This window comes from Balaenoptera musculus, chromosome 1 (genome assembly GCF_009873245.2).
Source record: "Balaenoptera musculus isolate JJ_BM4_2016_0621 chromosome 1, mBalMus1.pri.v3, whole genome shotgun sequence".
NCBI classification, from domain to species: domain Eukaryota; kingdom Metazoa; phylum Chordata; class Mammalia; order Artiodactyla; family Balaenopteridae; genus Balaenoptera; species Balaenoptera musculus.
The window spans coordinates 105,136,021-105,153,043 of record NC_045785.1 but is presented as its reverse complement, the minus strand read 5'-3'; the positions used below and the strand labels follow the sequence as shown (position 1 = coordinate 105,153,043).

Below are 17,023 nucleotides of genomic sequence, written 5' to 3'. Positions count from 1 at the left end.
CCAGAAGTGGGTGGAGGATCGGCAGTCTAGAGACTACTTGGGCGGGCGGGCGGGCGGGCGGGAGGAGGGGGGCCGCGCAGGCAGGAAACCATTAAGGAGTAGGTGGTTGGGGGCTTGAACCAAAAAAGGGTTGGAGCCAGGAAAACCAACACTTTAGTAAAGCAGCCCAGACTGATTTGGGAGGCGCCGGGAGAGCTGGCCCGGGGCTGGCAAGTCTGCCCCGGCAAAGGCCGGCTTGAGGCTGGTACCGTGGAGCCACCGGAGCCTAACCTGAGTTTGGCAGCTTGACCTTAGTTGACTGAGCCCTGCTAGGGGCGACAGCTTTCCGGTTCTGCTCAGCACCAGGCGCGCCTCCTGCCCTTTTATCTCCTTGCTGGAAAGGATGCTGCTCTCTAGTCAGGAAGGCCTCCTATTTGTATTTTAAATGAGAGTATATATATATATTTTGACCAGTAGAAGACAATTCCATCAAAGTCCCTTTCTTGAACCTAACCCCACCCCCGAGTCGCAGGAAGAGGGAACCAAGGTGCACAAGTTGTATTTATGTGTGTTTGCACCTAGAAAGGTTTGGGGGTATAGGGATTAAGAATTCTAGCTCTAGAGTTAGATTACCTGCACTAAAAGCTGTGAAACCCCTGCCAAGTTACATAACCCCTCCATACCTCAGTTTTCTGATCTGTAAAATGGGACTGATAACACTATTCTTGGTTCATAGAGCTTGAAATGGGTAGAATGAGTTAGTGCATGTAAAACACTTAGCACAGGGCCTGGCACAGAGTGAAAGGGTCAATAAATATTAGCTCTTCATAAGCGGTGCAGACCAGAAAGAGAGGACATACAGAATGAGACATGGTGGCAAGAGAGGAAGGCTGCAACACTTCTTGTTTTTTCTCTCTGCTTTTCCTGGGAGCAAGGGCCTATGGATGGTATTGCCTTCTGCTGTTTTATTGAGCTGGGTCAAAAGTTCTCTTTTCCAGTGAAGGCAGCCAAGGAGAGCAATACTGGGAGCAGGTGTCAGTGGTGCAGTTCCAGCCCACCCTAGTGCCTCTGGCCTTTGCCCCTTAGAAACCTCAAACCTCCTGCGCCCCTGGTGCTGCAGACACCATTGAGAATTAGGAGAATGTGGATTCATGGATTGTTCTGTCCTGGGAATGCTTTCATTTACCTGAATTTGTTGACTGTCCTATGAGGTCCTTGGAAAGCATGTGAGGTTAAGTGAATATTTTTTCTCATTAGGGATAGACAACTTTCCTCACCCCTGGCTCTCTGGAGTAGGCGGCTGTGGGCCAGAATACAATGCCTCCTGCAGTTGTTTGAACGCAGCCAGCAGTGGGACTGCCCCCGCCCCGCCCCACCTCTTCCCCAGCGGCAGGCCCTGGAACTCTGGCCATGTCTGGCTCTCTACAGACACCCAACGTGTCTCTTTGTTCCCAAAGACCTTTCGAGTTATTTAAAAAAGCATATAGTTTGTTTAGTTATAAAACAATATACATAATTGGTTTTATAGTATAAGTATGTATTATATGGTTTTGTATTATATATAATATGATGCATATAATATATACCATATGTATAATATGGCATATAATATATGCATATCAAATGGGTTTTTAAAATATATAAAAAACAATTTTGAAGGCTCATTTGTCCAAACAATAGGGTTTTCCTCATTGGTAATCTCCCTACCCCTGCAAGTTTTGGGGTCACCAGGGACTCAACGCACATAACCTAGGAGTTCCAGATTCTCTTCTACCCCCTGTGGTTTGGTTTTGTCCAAGAAGGGTCAATGAGGTGGCCTATGAATTATGGACCAAAACTAAGGAAAAGCCTCTCATGATCTAGCTAATGCCTTTCACCAGCTCCTCCTTCTGCACTCTGAGGACAGAGGCAAGCACCCCTCTGGACACCCCAGCTACCCCGACCTCCATACACCCAAGAATCTAATTCCCCAGCCCCTCCTCGTAGCTTCGCAGTCAGATAACTGTTTTCCACTCTTCCTTGTATGATGGACAATTCGTTCTCCCCTTGTGGAGAGGGAGAAATTGATCTGTAAGGAGGCTGAAAAATCTACTTTTCCGCATTTTTGGGTGATGGCTCAGGGTCCCCCAGCTGGCTCACGAAGTTCTATCGAGGACATTTTGCTCCTGGGTGGCCGATTTTTATTAGTAAAACGTGAAATCCAAACAATTCTGGCAAAAAAAGCCATCACATCAAGCCCCTAATGCCTCAAATTGTTTGCTTTTAGCTGCTGGTCCTCATGGGCGGCCCCATTTCGGTGTTCTAGGTGCCCCTCTCCCCTGCCTCACTATTGACAGCCTCAGCTCCCCCCCACCCAGGAATCCCAGGTAACCTCTCTAGATTCCAGGGTCCCTGCCGGCAGTGATAGACTGTAGGGCTTAGCACTTCTCCCCTCTTTGCCCCCACAAGCTTTAGATAATCCTTCCTCTCAGTGGAAAGACCAAAGAGAACTCTTAACCTTGCTTAGTCAAGCACCTGCAAACTCAGCAGGAAGGGGGAGATGGAGTCACGGTCAGGGGGCAGACCTGGAAGACCTGGGAGACTGGCAGGTCGGAAAGAACCCTGAAGAATGCTCTGCCTGGGAAGCATCTGGCTCCCCGGGTTTGGGGAGGCTGGCTGGAGGCCGGCTGGCTGAAAGGTGTAAGGGACTGCGCACAATTAAAACCAAACAGGACAAAACCCTATTGCTCCTGCTTGGTCCCACTGCTTCTTGCTGCCCAGTCTCTCAGTCCCTGCTGGGGCTCCTGGGCTTTGGAGAGTGCCCTGGTCTCACCCAGGCATTCCGTGGCTCTCTCAGGGGTTGACACTGGGTACTCCTCATTTTCCCAACTTCTTTCCTTGCCTGAGAGACCTTGACCACGAAGGTATCTCTGGGCAGATGAAAAAGAGGGAGTCGGGGAACAGCCACCTGAATTAAACTTCAGGAGGCAAGGGAGAGCCCCAGGGAGCTGTGGAGTCGGGAACTGCTATGGGGAGAACTGCCCAAGGGCCAAAGGGCTTGTAGATTTTTGCAGCCTTTGGGGTCAGTTTCGTGTGTGGGTAAGACGTTTCCCCGTATGCCTGTGTGTGACCTGTGTACCCAAGCACGTGTTGTTCCTACATGCATGTTTGATTCTAGAAAGGCATGTGGCTACACACGTGTCGCTGTACACTGTGTGTACGGGCATGTGCGTGCTGCCAGACAGCTGTGACCATGGCTTTGTGTCGTCACGCAACATAATGCATGAACCTCGTATTTACTAGCTTCCTATAAAAGTATGAAGCAGTTACTGATGTGCCCGCATTTATTTCGGGGTGCAAGAAATTTCGCTGGCGGCCTCAAAAATCCACTTTGGTTTGGGTTACCTAGGGTGGCCAAACAGCCCTGAGCTCCTGAGGGTGCAGATCGTCACCCTCGAGGCCAAACCAAGCAAGGCGAAGGATAGAGGCTGGAGGGCCTTCCAGGAAGCCCCCTTCCCTGGAGCCCCAGGCCCGCCTTCAGTAGGGCCTCGGTACCGAGGCTGGCTCCTCCCTCGCGCTCAGGGGGCTCAGCGCAGGCTCGAGGTTTCGCTTCTTGCGAAGCCTGTCAGGGCCGAAGCCGGCGCTCGGCGCGGCGGGCGCACACCGAAGGCCGAGGGCCGGCTGCGGCTCGCACGGGACGCCCCGGGGAGAGAGGAGCCGGGCCTGGGGGAACAAGATTTCCTCGCCTCCTGGGCGCGGCTGCTCGGCCCCGCCGCACAAGGACCCCTTTGTGGAGGGGCTCGGCTCCGGCGCGGACCGAAGGCGGCGAACAATAGCGCAATGTTGCCGCCCGCCGGGCCAGGCTCTCGCGGCTACACCACGGCCGCCGAAGGCGAGGAAACCGGGTGGCGCTTTTTTTATAGTCGCCAATATAAAATCGGGGTTTTCTCCCGTTACGCTCACCCCCTACCTCAAGGCCGATATAAAGCAGATAAATTTATGAAGGGCGAGCTAAGAGAATAATTACAGGGTGAAGGCCGTTAAATTTTATTTCCAGTCCCAAAGGCAAAACCTGCGATTTTATTGCAAACATCTGGAAGGACCGAGCGGTGGGCACGCTGCTGGTTGAAAATAAAAACAAAAGATTTTATTTCGCGCAAACAAAAAAACATCGTTAAAGACCCTTTCGCCCCCACGGACTTTTATGTTTTAAAAGTGAGAGGGGTTGGTTGAGTAGTCAAAGACGCACGACGGACCCACAGCTCCCAGCAACTTGGACGGAGCCGAACGACTGGAGATGCGGCCCACAGGAGTGGGCCCGCGCTGGTTCGCGGGACCGGCACTGGGCAGGCCTTTCCAGAAACCAATTCCCAGCCCACGCTCACGCGAGGGCTCCAGGCCAGTTGTGCCACGCCATAACTGGGCGCCAATTTAGGAAAAGAAGTGAAAAGTGGGTCCACTGACCTCACATTCCCGGAAGATTCTATCACAGCAATAACAAAACCTCAGGTGTGTCCGGTCTCCCACCGATTATCTTGCCTGCTTTGCTTAGTTGTAAAGTATTTAGGACCCCTTCACTCTGCGGACAGGGAAAGTGAGGCTCGGGGCCATTCATCGATTTGCCTGAGCTCCCATAGTTTAGAGCTGAATGGGACCTGGTCGCTAGGCTCCACCTGCCTTGGAGTCCTGATGATTTCCTCGCACCCCACCGCCGCCTTATAATGTGTCATACCCGCCTAGAGAGGCCGAATTCATTGTAATTTTCTCACCTCTATAGGGTGTCCTCCTAGGCGTGTAAAGGCAGCCTAACATGTCCTGCTGGCCACCTGTTTTTTTAAATTTTGTTTTCAGTTACTTACTCAAAACTGCAAAGTCACAGCATGTGGTGGATCACCTTGGTATTGAGGCATTCGCAGTGGTGGTATTTAGGGGTATTTAGTGTGCAGAAACAAAAGGAAAGGACAGGTATGTGGAGGATGCAGGGCTCCATTTCTAGGATTCGTGTCCCTATCCTGCAGAACTCTGATGTTCCTTTGGAAAATCAAATTATCTGGACACAGTCAGTTTTAGGTGAGCAGTCACTATGCTGCCCTTCTCTTCTTGGCTTTCCTCTGGTCAAGGCTAGGCCTGGACATCCACTTCCCATATATGAGGGGGTTAGTGAGTTCCCCTTCCCCTCCCCCACCCCTCTGACATCTCAGGTGCTTAACAACCTTTTCATCCTTTTGGGGGCCCTGCAGGGTGTAGAGTAGGGTTTCCAGCTTGGTCCTTGTCAGTCATCTTCAAGCCTGAAATAGACCTGAACTGGACTCACCACCTGTAGATTCCACCCAAGACCCAAGGGTGGAGACTGCGGCAGGGAAACCTGGGGATTGCCTCAGGAACTGGCCACAGACATTGGAGACCCCACTCTCATTCCTGAAGGTTAAAGGAGAGAGAAACTGTGGTAATGAGAGGAAATTTTGAAAGCCCCTTGATGTAATGAGTAGAAGGAAAATGCATATCGTACTCCCAGGTAATCACATTTAATCCCCCGACCCTCTTTTTCTTCTTCTCTCCAGTTGCATAAAATTATGTACCTAAGTCATGGACTTTAAACCATCTTGATGAATCTTTCTCCAGACCTTCTTGCCTGTCAGCACAAGGTCACACACCGAAAAACTTAAATTGATCCCTATAGTCACAGAAAGAAAATTTCCCTGCCCCCTCCATTTACCTAGAGGAAAACTCCTATTTTCATAACTATTCTAAACCAGTCTGGCTTCGTTATCATCTGATTTGTTTTAATGGCCTAACCCACAATTCTAGGATATATGTGTATGTGAGATGGGGATGGGAGCAACCTATGTGCAACCTGAAGGAAGGGTGTAGGAGCTCCTCTGAGAACTCTGTGCAGAGCATATGTTTTGGGGTGGGGTGCAGATGCAGGATGTTGAAGGCACTGCTCAGGATGTTGAAGGCACTGCTCAGGATGTTGAAGGCACTGCTCATTTTTCTACGTACGACTCGTGGACACATGTACGGACACTTACATCAGGCAGGCCTTCAGGACCTGCATCTAGGTGGTGGGTAACCAAAATGTCTTCTTTCTGAGAAACTTTCATGACCTCAGGGAGGGTGTGTGGCCTATGGTGCATTTACTTCTCAAACCCAACAAGGTCTGTGAGAGAAAGGAAGGCAAGAAGCTACCAGAGGGAGATGGGACATACAGGCGCTGGGGGAGGAGGGAAATGCTGGGAAAGAATAGAGGCCTGCCCCATTGTTACCCCATCGGGCCTGGTCCTGGCAGGCTCCGGCCAAGGGTGGTAACATCAGAATTGGGAGCCGAAAGAGAGGTCTGAGCCAGGGACGAAGGTAACTGCGCGTTCCTGACCTGCCTTGTCTCCAGCTCCTTTGCTGAAGCCTGGCAGTGGGGAATGCGCCGTCACTTTCAGCAAGGTCGCCTGAAAGCAACCCTGAGTGGTGACTGAGGTGGGAGACCCTGCACCTTGCCACCCAGGCTTTTGCCCGGCGGCACGGTGGGAGAGGCTGAAGGGCTCAGTGCCCGATCCCAGGGTTCTTGGAGTGCTGCTGGGGGACCCCCAAGCCTGAGACTCAGGCTCCTGGAATGCCTGGGAGGCCAAGCCTAGCTGAATCATACTCATCCCGCGGCTTTTCATTATTCTTTCTGCATTTGCTGCGTGGATAGCTTCCTCTCCTCTAGGCTGGAGGCCCATTTGAGGGGGCTCCAAAACTGGTCTTTTTTGCTCTCCTCCAAAGAGGCCCAAGGTACATTCAGGACACTCTGCGGTTGTCTCCAGCACCAGACCCAGAGCACATCCAACCGTAATAGCAAGAACTATAGTAGATTTCCCGGCCCCTCGGTGGTCAGGAGGGGAATGTGGCCTTTCAGGGGTCCAACAGGCCCTCCCTTCTCACCCCAAGGTGGAAAGACCAATGAGTGTTCGTTCTTGGGGGGTCTGTGACACACCGTATGCTCCTCTGCCCTAGGCTTTCGGGTTTAGACCCTGCTCAGAGCCTGGGTGTCGGCAAGACTTGTCTGCAGGGGCCTGTCGGTCTGTCGTTGGCATCTGGGAGTTGGCTCTTTCCTGCCTCTTTGCGCTGGGATAGAAGCGTCTGGACCAGGGCGTTGGGGCGATAGGGCTGTGGCTCGGCCGTCGTCCGCGAAATCCGAGACTTTTTTTTCCAGCTTGGCAGGATCAACTTCTTGGCCCCTCTGAACTTGCTCTGTGCTGGGCTGCGCTCAGGGTCTCCAGCGGCCCGAAACCAGTAGCGGGTGTGGAGAATCAGAATGTCCAGAAGTGTTGGGTTTAAGTTCCTTAGAAATCCCTGACGACCACACTGTCCTGAAAGATTTTTTTTTTTTAAAGGGTGGAGGGAGGATCAGTGGGGCGGGGAGAGCGGGGCTCCCGAGGTGATCGGATTTAAAGGGAATTTTGAAAAAGCTCCTTTTCCACTCTCAAAGTTCCTGGCTGCCCTCTCCCAGCCCCTCTCGGCGGGTTCTCCAGAGCAAGCGCCCCAAGCAGGCGAAGCCGGGCTTAGCATCCACGCCGAACAGCAGGAGAGCATTTGCTGCGTGCGGGCCCAGTCGGGATCCGCCTGAGGAGCGCGCGGTAAGCCGGGTGTCCCACCGCAGCCCTCTCGCTTTGAGGGCGCCTAGTCTCCTTCACTACCAGGTAGAGCTGGAAGGAGGAAGCGATTTTTATATTTTCAATTACAAGACCTCGGATAGTAACGAGGCTTTCTTGTTGTTTCTTTCGTTTTGCCTTAACCAGAGTCGCTTAGAAATCGTTCAACAGGAAAATAAGAACCTGTGTAGCGAAATCCCGGCGGAACTAGCAGATCTAAAAGCATCTGGGGGGCAAGCGAGAGATCGTCAGAATCTTTTTCTGGCGTATTTGGACAGGTTGACCTTTTGTCAGAGCCTCCCAATTCCAGATCCGTAATTTAAATGACTCTGCGCTTGCAGCGTCTATGAGACCTAGCAGATTTGGGAGGAAAAGGTATGGATGTGGGACTTGCAGGAGTTTGTAACGGCACAGATCAGACCTCGACTTTCAGCTCCCCTCCATCCCCCCCCCCCGCCCCACGAGGAACCGTGGGGGACTGGGAAGCCAGGAGTTAAAGTCGGCCCAGGAGCATCTCCGGGACAATCCGCGCGGAGCCTTGGCCCGAGCCTCAGTCTCTCCCCTCCTCTCATTGGCCGGCGCTCTCAGGGTTTCTCCTGTTCCCTCTTCGCCATTGGTCGGGGGCTTTTTTTTCCCCTCAGTCTTTCTCTTCCTCCCCCCCTCCCTCTCCCTCGCCCCTCGGACAGGAGCGCACCGCCTGCCCCCAGCTCCTCGAGAAGGGAGGAATTTAGAAAAAAAAAGTTTCCCAGAAGTTTGGATCAGAGGAAGGACGGGAAGACCACGGGAGGAAGAGGGAGAGGGAGGAGAGAAAGGGAGAGGGAGGAGGGAGAGAGAATAAAAAAAAGATGAAGTCCAGTCTGCACAGCCTGTGAGCGCCTGCCCGGGTGGGTGGGAAGCAGGACTCGGGCGCTCATGCAGCGAGCGGGTAGCGCTCGGGGCGCTCGTTCCTAGGGGCTGGGGCAGCCAGGGACGTCGGTCCGAGCCGGCGGCGGAGGGCGCAGGGGGAGGGTGCCGAGGACCCGCAAAGCCGCCGCCTCAGTCTCGGCCGCCTCGCCGCCGCCTCTCCCGGGCCCGGCCCGGCGGGCGCTCGGAGCGTGAGGGCTCGGGCTGCTCCCTCTGTAGCGGGGGCGAGCGGGGGCCGGGGTGCGGGCGGCTAAGATGAGTGAAAGGAGAAGATCTGCAGTCGCCCTGAGCTCGCGAGCACATGCCTTCTCCGTTGAAGCCTTGATCGGCTCAAATAAAAAGCGGAAGCTGCGAGACTGGGAGGAGAAGGGGCTGGACCTGTCCATGGAGGCGCTGAGCCCGGCGGGCCCACTCGGAGACACGGAGGACGCGGCCGCGCACGGCCTGGAGCCTCACCCGGGTGAGTGCGTAGGGCCAGAACACGGGAGGCGGGCGGAGAAGGGGCGCCGGGCGGCCAGCGGGCGGGGAGAGTGGCGAGGAGGAAGGCCCTGGCGGTGACGACGTCTTGCTCCAACCCGGGTTTCTTTTTCTTTGCGCAAATGCCTTGAGCCTTCCCCAAATTCGCCGGAACCAATTTGGGGGAACTGGCCTGAGCCTTGCAGTTTCGTCGCCAGCCTCAAGCCAGGAGGCCTTCTTGCTCGCATCCCCTTCTCTTTCTGGGAGCAGAGTGCAGTGTTCACGGTGCCCGCAGCCGCGGGGGCTGCAGGCCCCTGGGGTTAAGAGGGGCGCCGATGCAAGGCAACGGCGGGAGCGGAGAGGAGCTGGGACTCGCTTCTGAGAGGTCCGAGGACTGGCACGGAGTTCTCGGTCCGGCACCCGTGTGGGAATTGCCCAGTTTGTCCCATTTAGCCTTCAACCTCGGTCCTTTCCCTTTCCCCACCAACTTTTCTGGACTCAAGTTGTGTTTCTCCTAATGCCCGTGACGAGGGAGCATAATTATATTTCTACTAAGTTGGCATTTGTGGAAAGAGGAATGGATTTTAGCCCGCTTACCCTGCGCCCTGGGCCACTTTTCAGGGCCCACATCTCTGCGTATTTGTGGGGATCAGTGCAGCAACGTATCTTGGATCTGTGCGCATTCTATGCACGTTATATACACACAAAACGTAAAACAGCGGGCGGATGTCTACATCAGTACTTTAACAGAACCCTAGGAAGGGGGGAAAACAACGTTTTGTATTAAGTGCCAAGATTTCAACTGTGCAAAACACAGGGGGAACAGCTGTTGTCGGAAGAATTTTGCCCGCGCGCGCGCGCGCGAGCGCGCGAGCGCGCACACACTCAACGCTCGCAGCGGCTTGGTTTAGCGCTTCAGAAACTTTCCAGCCAGGATTTCTAAAACTTTTCTGGAGGTGCTCCTGCCGACCAGCTAGGGCTGGGGAGTAGATTTGGGTCAGAGCGCCGGCAAGTCGGAAGGGGAGGGCTGCCCGCAAAGGGATGGGGCTGGCCACAGGCCCAGGAGCTTGGGGACCCAGCTTGGGGCCCAGGAGCTTGGGGGCTGGAAAGCTGGCCGACCCAAGGAGAGACAGCTGTCGCTTACATTTTCTCTTTCGGCAGTGACAGTTCAATTTCCATGCTCCTGAGGCTAATAATAACGCGATTAGCGGGTGACCTGCAGAGACAGAGTTTTATGAATTCTCCGTGTTCTTGCGGCCGGTTACGGTATTTGGGTTTCGTGCTGGGGAATTATTTTTATTAGTCGATGAAAAGAAAATTAAAAGGAGATTTATTTCGTCTGCTCAAGCCTTTCCCTGTATTTGGATGCGGGTGCCTGTCCACGCGGACCCCTGTGTGGGCAATCCAGAAAGGAACGCATGGCTAATGTGTGTTTCTCATCTCTGGCCAGACCCTATTTCCTCACCGTACTTATTTGTTGTCAGAATCTCGTTTGGGCCTTCACACAGTTTAGTGGAAGTTTTCTCAGGCCTTATGACAACTCACGATTGGGGATGTAGTTTATTTTATTTTCCTGATGGTGGAAAAGGCAGAAGTTATTTAACTGAGTATGGCAGACGCCCTGTCCTGTCCACGGGTACTTTTCTCTGGGAGGGGTGTACAGGTCGTAGGGAGCCCTTGTAGGGTCTTGTGTTCAAAAGGACCAACATGTGGGATCATAATGAGACTCAACTGGCAGTTTTCTTTCCGCCGTCCTTCTCAGAAAATAATGGGGAGAAAAAAATGAGGATTTGAGACAAGGAGAGACCAGTCCAGGGATGTGAACACGAGAGCCTGGTGTCCAGAATGCTGTTTCCTGGCTCCCGCGGGATGGGGGTAGGGGGTGAGGACCTAACATAGAACTTTACATAATAGAGAGGTCAGTTGACCAGTTCTCATTACCTTTGTCACTTTTTTTTTTTTAAAGGAAAAGATGGGCGTTTGGGTTAGAGAAAACGAAATATGTTTGTGGGGCAAAGGTCTGGTAGGAGGAAGAAGTCGGAAGTCAAAAGCACTCGCGGGCCCTCTGCGGAGCCGGGCTGCGTGCAGCTGGGCCGGTCCCGTCGTGGGCCGAGGGGATCTCCAAGTTGGAGTTCCCGTAGTGGCCAAGACTTTCTTTTGAACAGGACGAACAGGATGTAGGATGAAAAAAATATCTTTCAGAAAAAGCGTGCTCTGATGTGAAGACTTGGCAGTCAGGAGAGTGGAGCAGGCAGAGCTTTGGGCTTTGAGCAGGGTAGTAGAAGGCACGCCAGGGCTTGGAGTTCCCTATAGGCCTTTCTTTTTGTCTTTAATACAGCGCCCTAACAAATACAAAGGCAGAGCCACATTTAATGGTGTGTATATGGTGGTGGAGGCGGGAAAGGGGGCGCGGGCGACTCCATTATGCCCAGGGCCGAGTCTCTAGCCGGCTGGGCCTCGCAATTATCGTTAAACTTTCTTCTCCCGATTAGGAGAAGAGGGGGCTGGACCCACTGCGTGACTCGCCGGCCCTAGGCCGAAAAGAAGTCAGGAACAGGAAAAAACCCACAGCGACAAAGAGAATATTGCCAAGGGGCTGGGGAAGGATTAAACAAACATGCACACGTACACAGGCCACCCGCCTTAGAGAAGAGTATTTATCACTCTCACCATACCCTCCCTGACTGGTACCATCGTTTTCAGCCCTCCCTCAAAATTCTGGGATCTTCAGACAACCGAAGCGTCCGATTTTAATACTTAAGTTTTTTTCAAAGACGTGGCTTTTTGCTTTTTCACAGCCCGTTTTTCTTTCGACGTCCGGACAGAGCTGGCTTTAGTTGGCGCCGAGCGCCCGCAGCCTGGGGCACCAAACTGCATAAGCGGGGGGACCAGCCCGGCCTGCTCGCGTAGGCCCTCACACATCAGAGGACACACAGTATGTATTTCAAAGATTTCCACCGAGCCTGGTGGTCCCAAAAAACCCTGAGGCCCTCAGGGCCTTGGAGAAGGGCCTGTGAGGTACCCTCATTTTTACACCCAGGCCAGCGCTCCAGTCTTTTGGAGAAGCCGCTAGCACTCAGCCTCTGCGGGCTGGGGACGGTCTCAAAGCCGGTCTCTGAAAAGCCTGGCTCTCGGGTCGGCTTGCCCCCGCCTCTCACACAGCAGCAACGGAGGAAACTTTCGAGCCAGGATCGCCGGGAACAGCTGCTCCGGCTGCGGCCTTGGAAGTATATTTCAGGCACGCGGCGGCGCCATCTGCGCTCGGACCGCAGCCCCGGCTCCACCCGGCTTCCCCAGCTCGGGTTTGGGTCTTTCCCGCCCAAACCCACAGCCGAGTGAGGCCGAGGCCCGATCCCCCGCGGAGAAAAATAATTTAAACCTTCTGCGATGGGATTTCCCCCTCCGGAGCCCGCGGGCCTGAGCTTCGCAGCCAAGGCGCTCGGCGGCCTAAGGAGGTGGCGACGCACGCGGGTGGGCACACAAAGCAGGCACACACAATAACGCGAGGGAGATCCGCACTCCGCGCACACGTGCACACAAGTCAGGCGCTCGCCTTCTCCCAGGCACCCGGCTGCGCAACCCCTAGTGAAATGAGACAAGAAAATTCCTCGCAGTGCCCCAGGCACTTGCTTCCTTCGAGTTAGCGAGACAAACTGGTCACGGGAATTAATCTGCCGGTTTACGGCTTGTTTGCTCAGAGTAGAACTCCAAGATTTTAATCCTGACATCACCCCTCTACCCACTCCCAACCCCCTAATACGGGAACATTAGGGTCACAACGGAAGAAGTGACTCTTTACTGATGTTTAAGTAATGGAGAAAAGGCGATGAGTTTGAAGCCAGTGGGGAGAACGTACTTGTGCGAGGCAAGCACCAGCCAGGGCGCAGGCCGGGGCTTGGACCGCAGTGTATGGGTATGCGGCGCTCTGGGCAAGACGCCAAGGGTCTTTCTCGGGTAGAACTCCGGTTCCTCGGCGGTGCGTGCGTCCCGGCACCGGCGCAGGCCTCGAAGTGCCGGGTCTGCGCCCTGCGAACAAGCCAAGTGTAGGACCTGATGAACGTGCCCAAAGCTCCCGGCTGCCAGGTCAAAACGGCCTTCCGCAGTGGCTGCCTCTTTGGTCAGTGACCTTGTGCCACTATTCTGAAAGGGAGTGAAGGGGTAGGCAAGATCTGAATTCGTTGTAGGCCGGTTAAGGATGGTGGTTTGCTGGGGCATGACTGCCAAATGCCTTTTTCGCGCTCTGCTCGGACAGTGGCTAAATTAGTGCCTTCTGGATGTACGGGGCTGGGAGAGCGCGCCACAATGACCCCCGCGCGGTGGGGAGGGTTATGGAGACGTTCTGCGTAAAGCTCCGGTCCTGGAGTGGTGGCACGATAGAAGGCACTCAGAAAAAGGAGATAATTCCAACCCATTCTGTCCCATAGATGGAGCAAACTGATCGAGGGCAGTGGGGAGGACAGGGAATGCGGAAAACCCTGGTGCCCAGAGTTTGGACTGTGTTGGAAGAAATGGAGTGGGCTGTGGTTTGCACCTCCGCAGGTCGCCCCCATACCCCGCCTCCACCTCCTCCGGGGGGTTCAGAAACCCACGTGAAGCGTGCGGAAGGCGCGCGCGCGGGTGGGACGGGTTGCCCTCGTTTCTTCGCTACTCGGTGCAGGGCAGCCCCTTTGCCCGGCTGGCTTCACAGCCACCTCTACCCCTCGGAGACCGTTCCGAAGAGCACAAGCCTAACGGGCGGCGAAGGCTTTCCTGGACAGATCAGCTTCCAGCCTCCGTGCGCAGCGATTCTGAATTCGCGTCTTCTACGCCCCACCCAACGCTCTTTCTTATTGAACACTTTATTTGGATTCAGAGCTAGCCACTTCAGGTTTCCTGATTTTATAGGTAAAACTTCCAGAAAGAAAAGTTCACGAGGTGACGTTCATGCAGGGGGAAGGGGGAATTAAATTTCTTACGGTGGGGTTCGGATTGAAATTATATTCACGCATACCCGCTGCCGTTTTCCTGTGCACCTCCACCCCATTCCTTCAAATGGTATCATGAACATCTTTTAATTATTAAAGAAAATTTGTTTAACATATTTAGTTAATATACCCGGCACGTGAGGAGTAAGTGAAGAATGGTATGAAATGCCTAACCTGGGAGCCAAAACTAAAATGATTGGGTATTGGTGGTTTGTGTTCCCCCGTTTATTTGTATCATTTCCTTGTGTGGACGAGAGTTTAATGGAAGCAAGTCCCTCATCATTAATCCTTCATATTGGGCCACAAAGAGGGAGGGACAAATACATTTTGGCTCAGAAGACTGAACTATTTTGTTCGTCTAAGCCTCTCCAAGGGCATTGCTAGTATTAAGGAGTGAAATATTCCAGGTCTGTGACAGTCATTTTCTCTATTGCCAAAATTATAATATTAATAAGATGAGAGCACTTTTTTTTTTTGAGATTCTTATTATGGACTCTAGTAGAAGTTTATTTCTCACACCTGGGAGAAAAATGATTACTTCTTAAATCTGGGAGTTTCTTCTCTAGGTGATTGTAGATAAAAAAAAAAAAAAAAAAAAAAAGCCAGGCTGAACTGTGCAAACTCCACAGGGATAAAGAGCAGATTGGCATTTCACTTTCCTTTTTGGAAATGCAGAGATCTGTCCAATGATTATTCTGGGGGTGTAGCTGGTTATTGCTTTCTTACTCCCAAAAGATAAAATAGTTAAGCTTGGGGAGAATATTTAAGTGGTTTTCTAGTTTTAACCTTTTGGTATATTTTTCCACAGCGAAACGTAGGGCGCTGGTGGAACGTGGAATCTTTCCCCCTTCTTTCTCTCGTCCATATGGTTTATTTTTGCTTTGCCTTTTCTGGTTTCTAGTGAGCTTTGAATTTTATATGTGCATGACTGAGATACTCAGGGGTCTGTACTGGGAACAGCAATTAGCAAATTTTGAAATTAGGGTCTGTTTACACTTCTTTGGGCAAGGATAATTATTAGTTAATTTAAGTGAGGCCCTCACTCTAAGTGTCAGGGTGGAAAATGAGACTCAGTAGGGAGGACCGGGGGTGAAATGGGAAGAGGTGGGGAATTAAAGCAACTGGTGACGACAAATCAACATTTATTCCCTGCCATTAATGGCTTCACTTTGAGGCAGGGCAGGACGTTTTTTGCTGACTACAAACTGATGATGAGCTTTTGATACCGGAGGTGAAAATAGGCCTTGAAATCACTACTTTTTATTCTGTACTTTTTTTTATCAGCCAATGTCTAGTTCTGCCCTTTATACATAAGTATATGCAGGATATTTTAAAAGTATTTACACAAGTGTATGTGTTTTATACACAAATTTATGTGTGAACTTTAAGTTCTGAATGGGACATAGATAAAATTGCAGAGAAAGGAAACTGCTTTTGTGTGTGTGTGTGTGTGTGGAGCCAGTTTAACAAATTGGGAACACCTAAAATCTGGGGGTGAGAAATTTTGTCATCTCTAAGTATCCTTCGACAATTCAAGAGTATCCCCAGACCTGGAACTTCTAGTTATTGGTGTTTTTATTTAATTCTCAAATTAATTGATGATTTTGACTAAAGCCTAAGAGAAAACAGCAGAAAATGAGACTGTGCCGATGCAATTTAAAAGAACGAGGAGAGTGGAAATTTTTCTAAATTTGGCTTTTAATTTTGTGAATAATGCCATCTTCATTTTGGATGGACAGGAGCTGCCTTGTATTCTGAAGAGTAACTTCATGTTATTCCATGCAGAGAGCTAACGGAACCACTAAGAGGAATCTGGATAATAATAATGGTTAATAGAAATAGTGAGAGAAACAGTGTGATTTGGGGGAAATAATTTAAGAATATAGGAAATATATTCAACATCTTGTCCCTATTTGTCCTCTTATATTTTCTACAATATAGTTGCTGAGGTTCAAATTCCCTGTTTCCAAATTGCCACACACTTTAGAGGATTACAGCAACAACAAAACACCAGCCCCTAATTGTGGATTGCAGAACTAATCTCCTAATACAGCCTTCGTTTGGAAACCAAAATGCTACAGATAACAGTAGAGTTCCCTTTACAAAGATCACTGGAGGTCATTACACACCTAGACGGATTCCTTAGAGTTTCAACGCCTAGTTCTCAACCGGGTGAACCGAAATTCTGACCCCGAACACCCCCTGCCTTTCGTTTACTGTCCCACAGCCCAGAACGTGATGTCAAAGCCCCAGACAAGGGCTCGGAGTGCAGTTCGCCCCCCTGTATTTCCCCTCCCTCCTCACTTCCCCTCACCCCGACCTGGTCCCCTCCTCCAACCTCCTACACACACGTTGGTAGCACATTTTTTCACCCCCTCAAAAAAATTTCAGATGACGTTTCACCGAGGAAGGCATTGGGATTGCATCTCTTTTCGTGAAACCATCCCTGGGAAACCAGGGCCGCTCGGGTGACCTTCACGAGTCGGCCAATTGGGCCGCGGCTGCGGCTGTCCGCTCTCCGCCCCTCGCTCGGGTCTCGGCGGCCTCGCGGGGCGGGAGCGGCGGCCGGGCCTCGGGGAGCGCGGCCCGCGTTCCTGCTCCGGCGCTCGGGGCTCCGCCTGGCCGATCCGCAGGGCCGCGTGGGCCCGGGGTTGCCGCGGGGCCTTTGAAACCAGTGCCGGCATCCTGAGGGATGGTGGGTGCTTTTCTCAGCTCTGCTTACGTCCTGGAGAAGTGCGGGGACTATGGGGGAAATCAGAAAGGCTTTGGTGAAAGACTGCCGTCCCCACTCTCCCAAAAAAGTCAGGGGAAAAAAACCCCAAACCAACCTCAAATCAGACAGCACCCAAGGATCTTACACCTCGCGCCCTGAGGGGAGTTTGAGCTTTTGCTTTCATCAGACTGAAGAAATTTTTGAGGAATCAAACTCACTTCAAAGATCAGCAATTAGAAACCAAGAATCCCTCGGCTTGTAGGATTTTTCATCTCTAACCATTTCCAAATGGGTAATTCTAGGGTCAGTCAATATCACAGCCAGTCCATTAAAAAGGAAGGTCATTTTGTCAGTTCGAGACACACATGATCCCCGAGTGCGTAGGACTCATAACCGCAGAG

At 52.2% G+C, this 17,023-nt stretch overlaps 1 protein-coding gene across 1 annotated transcript in view; it reads left to right on the top strand.

The window, feature by feature from the left end:
• The first annotated feature begins 8,262 nt into the window (after positions 1-8,262).
• Positions 8,263-17,023, top strand: part of TBX15 (T-box transcription factor 15) — a 108,601-nt gene continuing 99,840 nt past the window's right edge. The window contains exon 1 of the mRNA XM_036831962.1: positions 8,263-8,949. Within this exon, the coding sequence (XP_036687857.1) occupies positions 8,745-8,949 (205 nt within the window). The 5' untranslated portion in view covers positions 8,263-8,744. The remainder of the gene's footprint in view (positions 8,950-17,023) is intronic.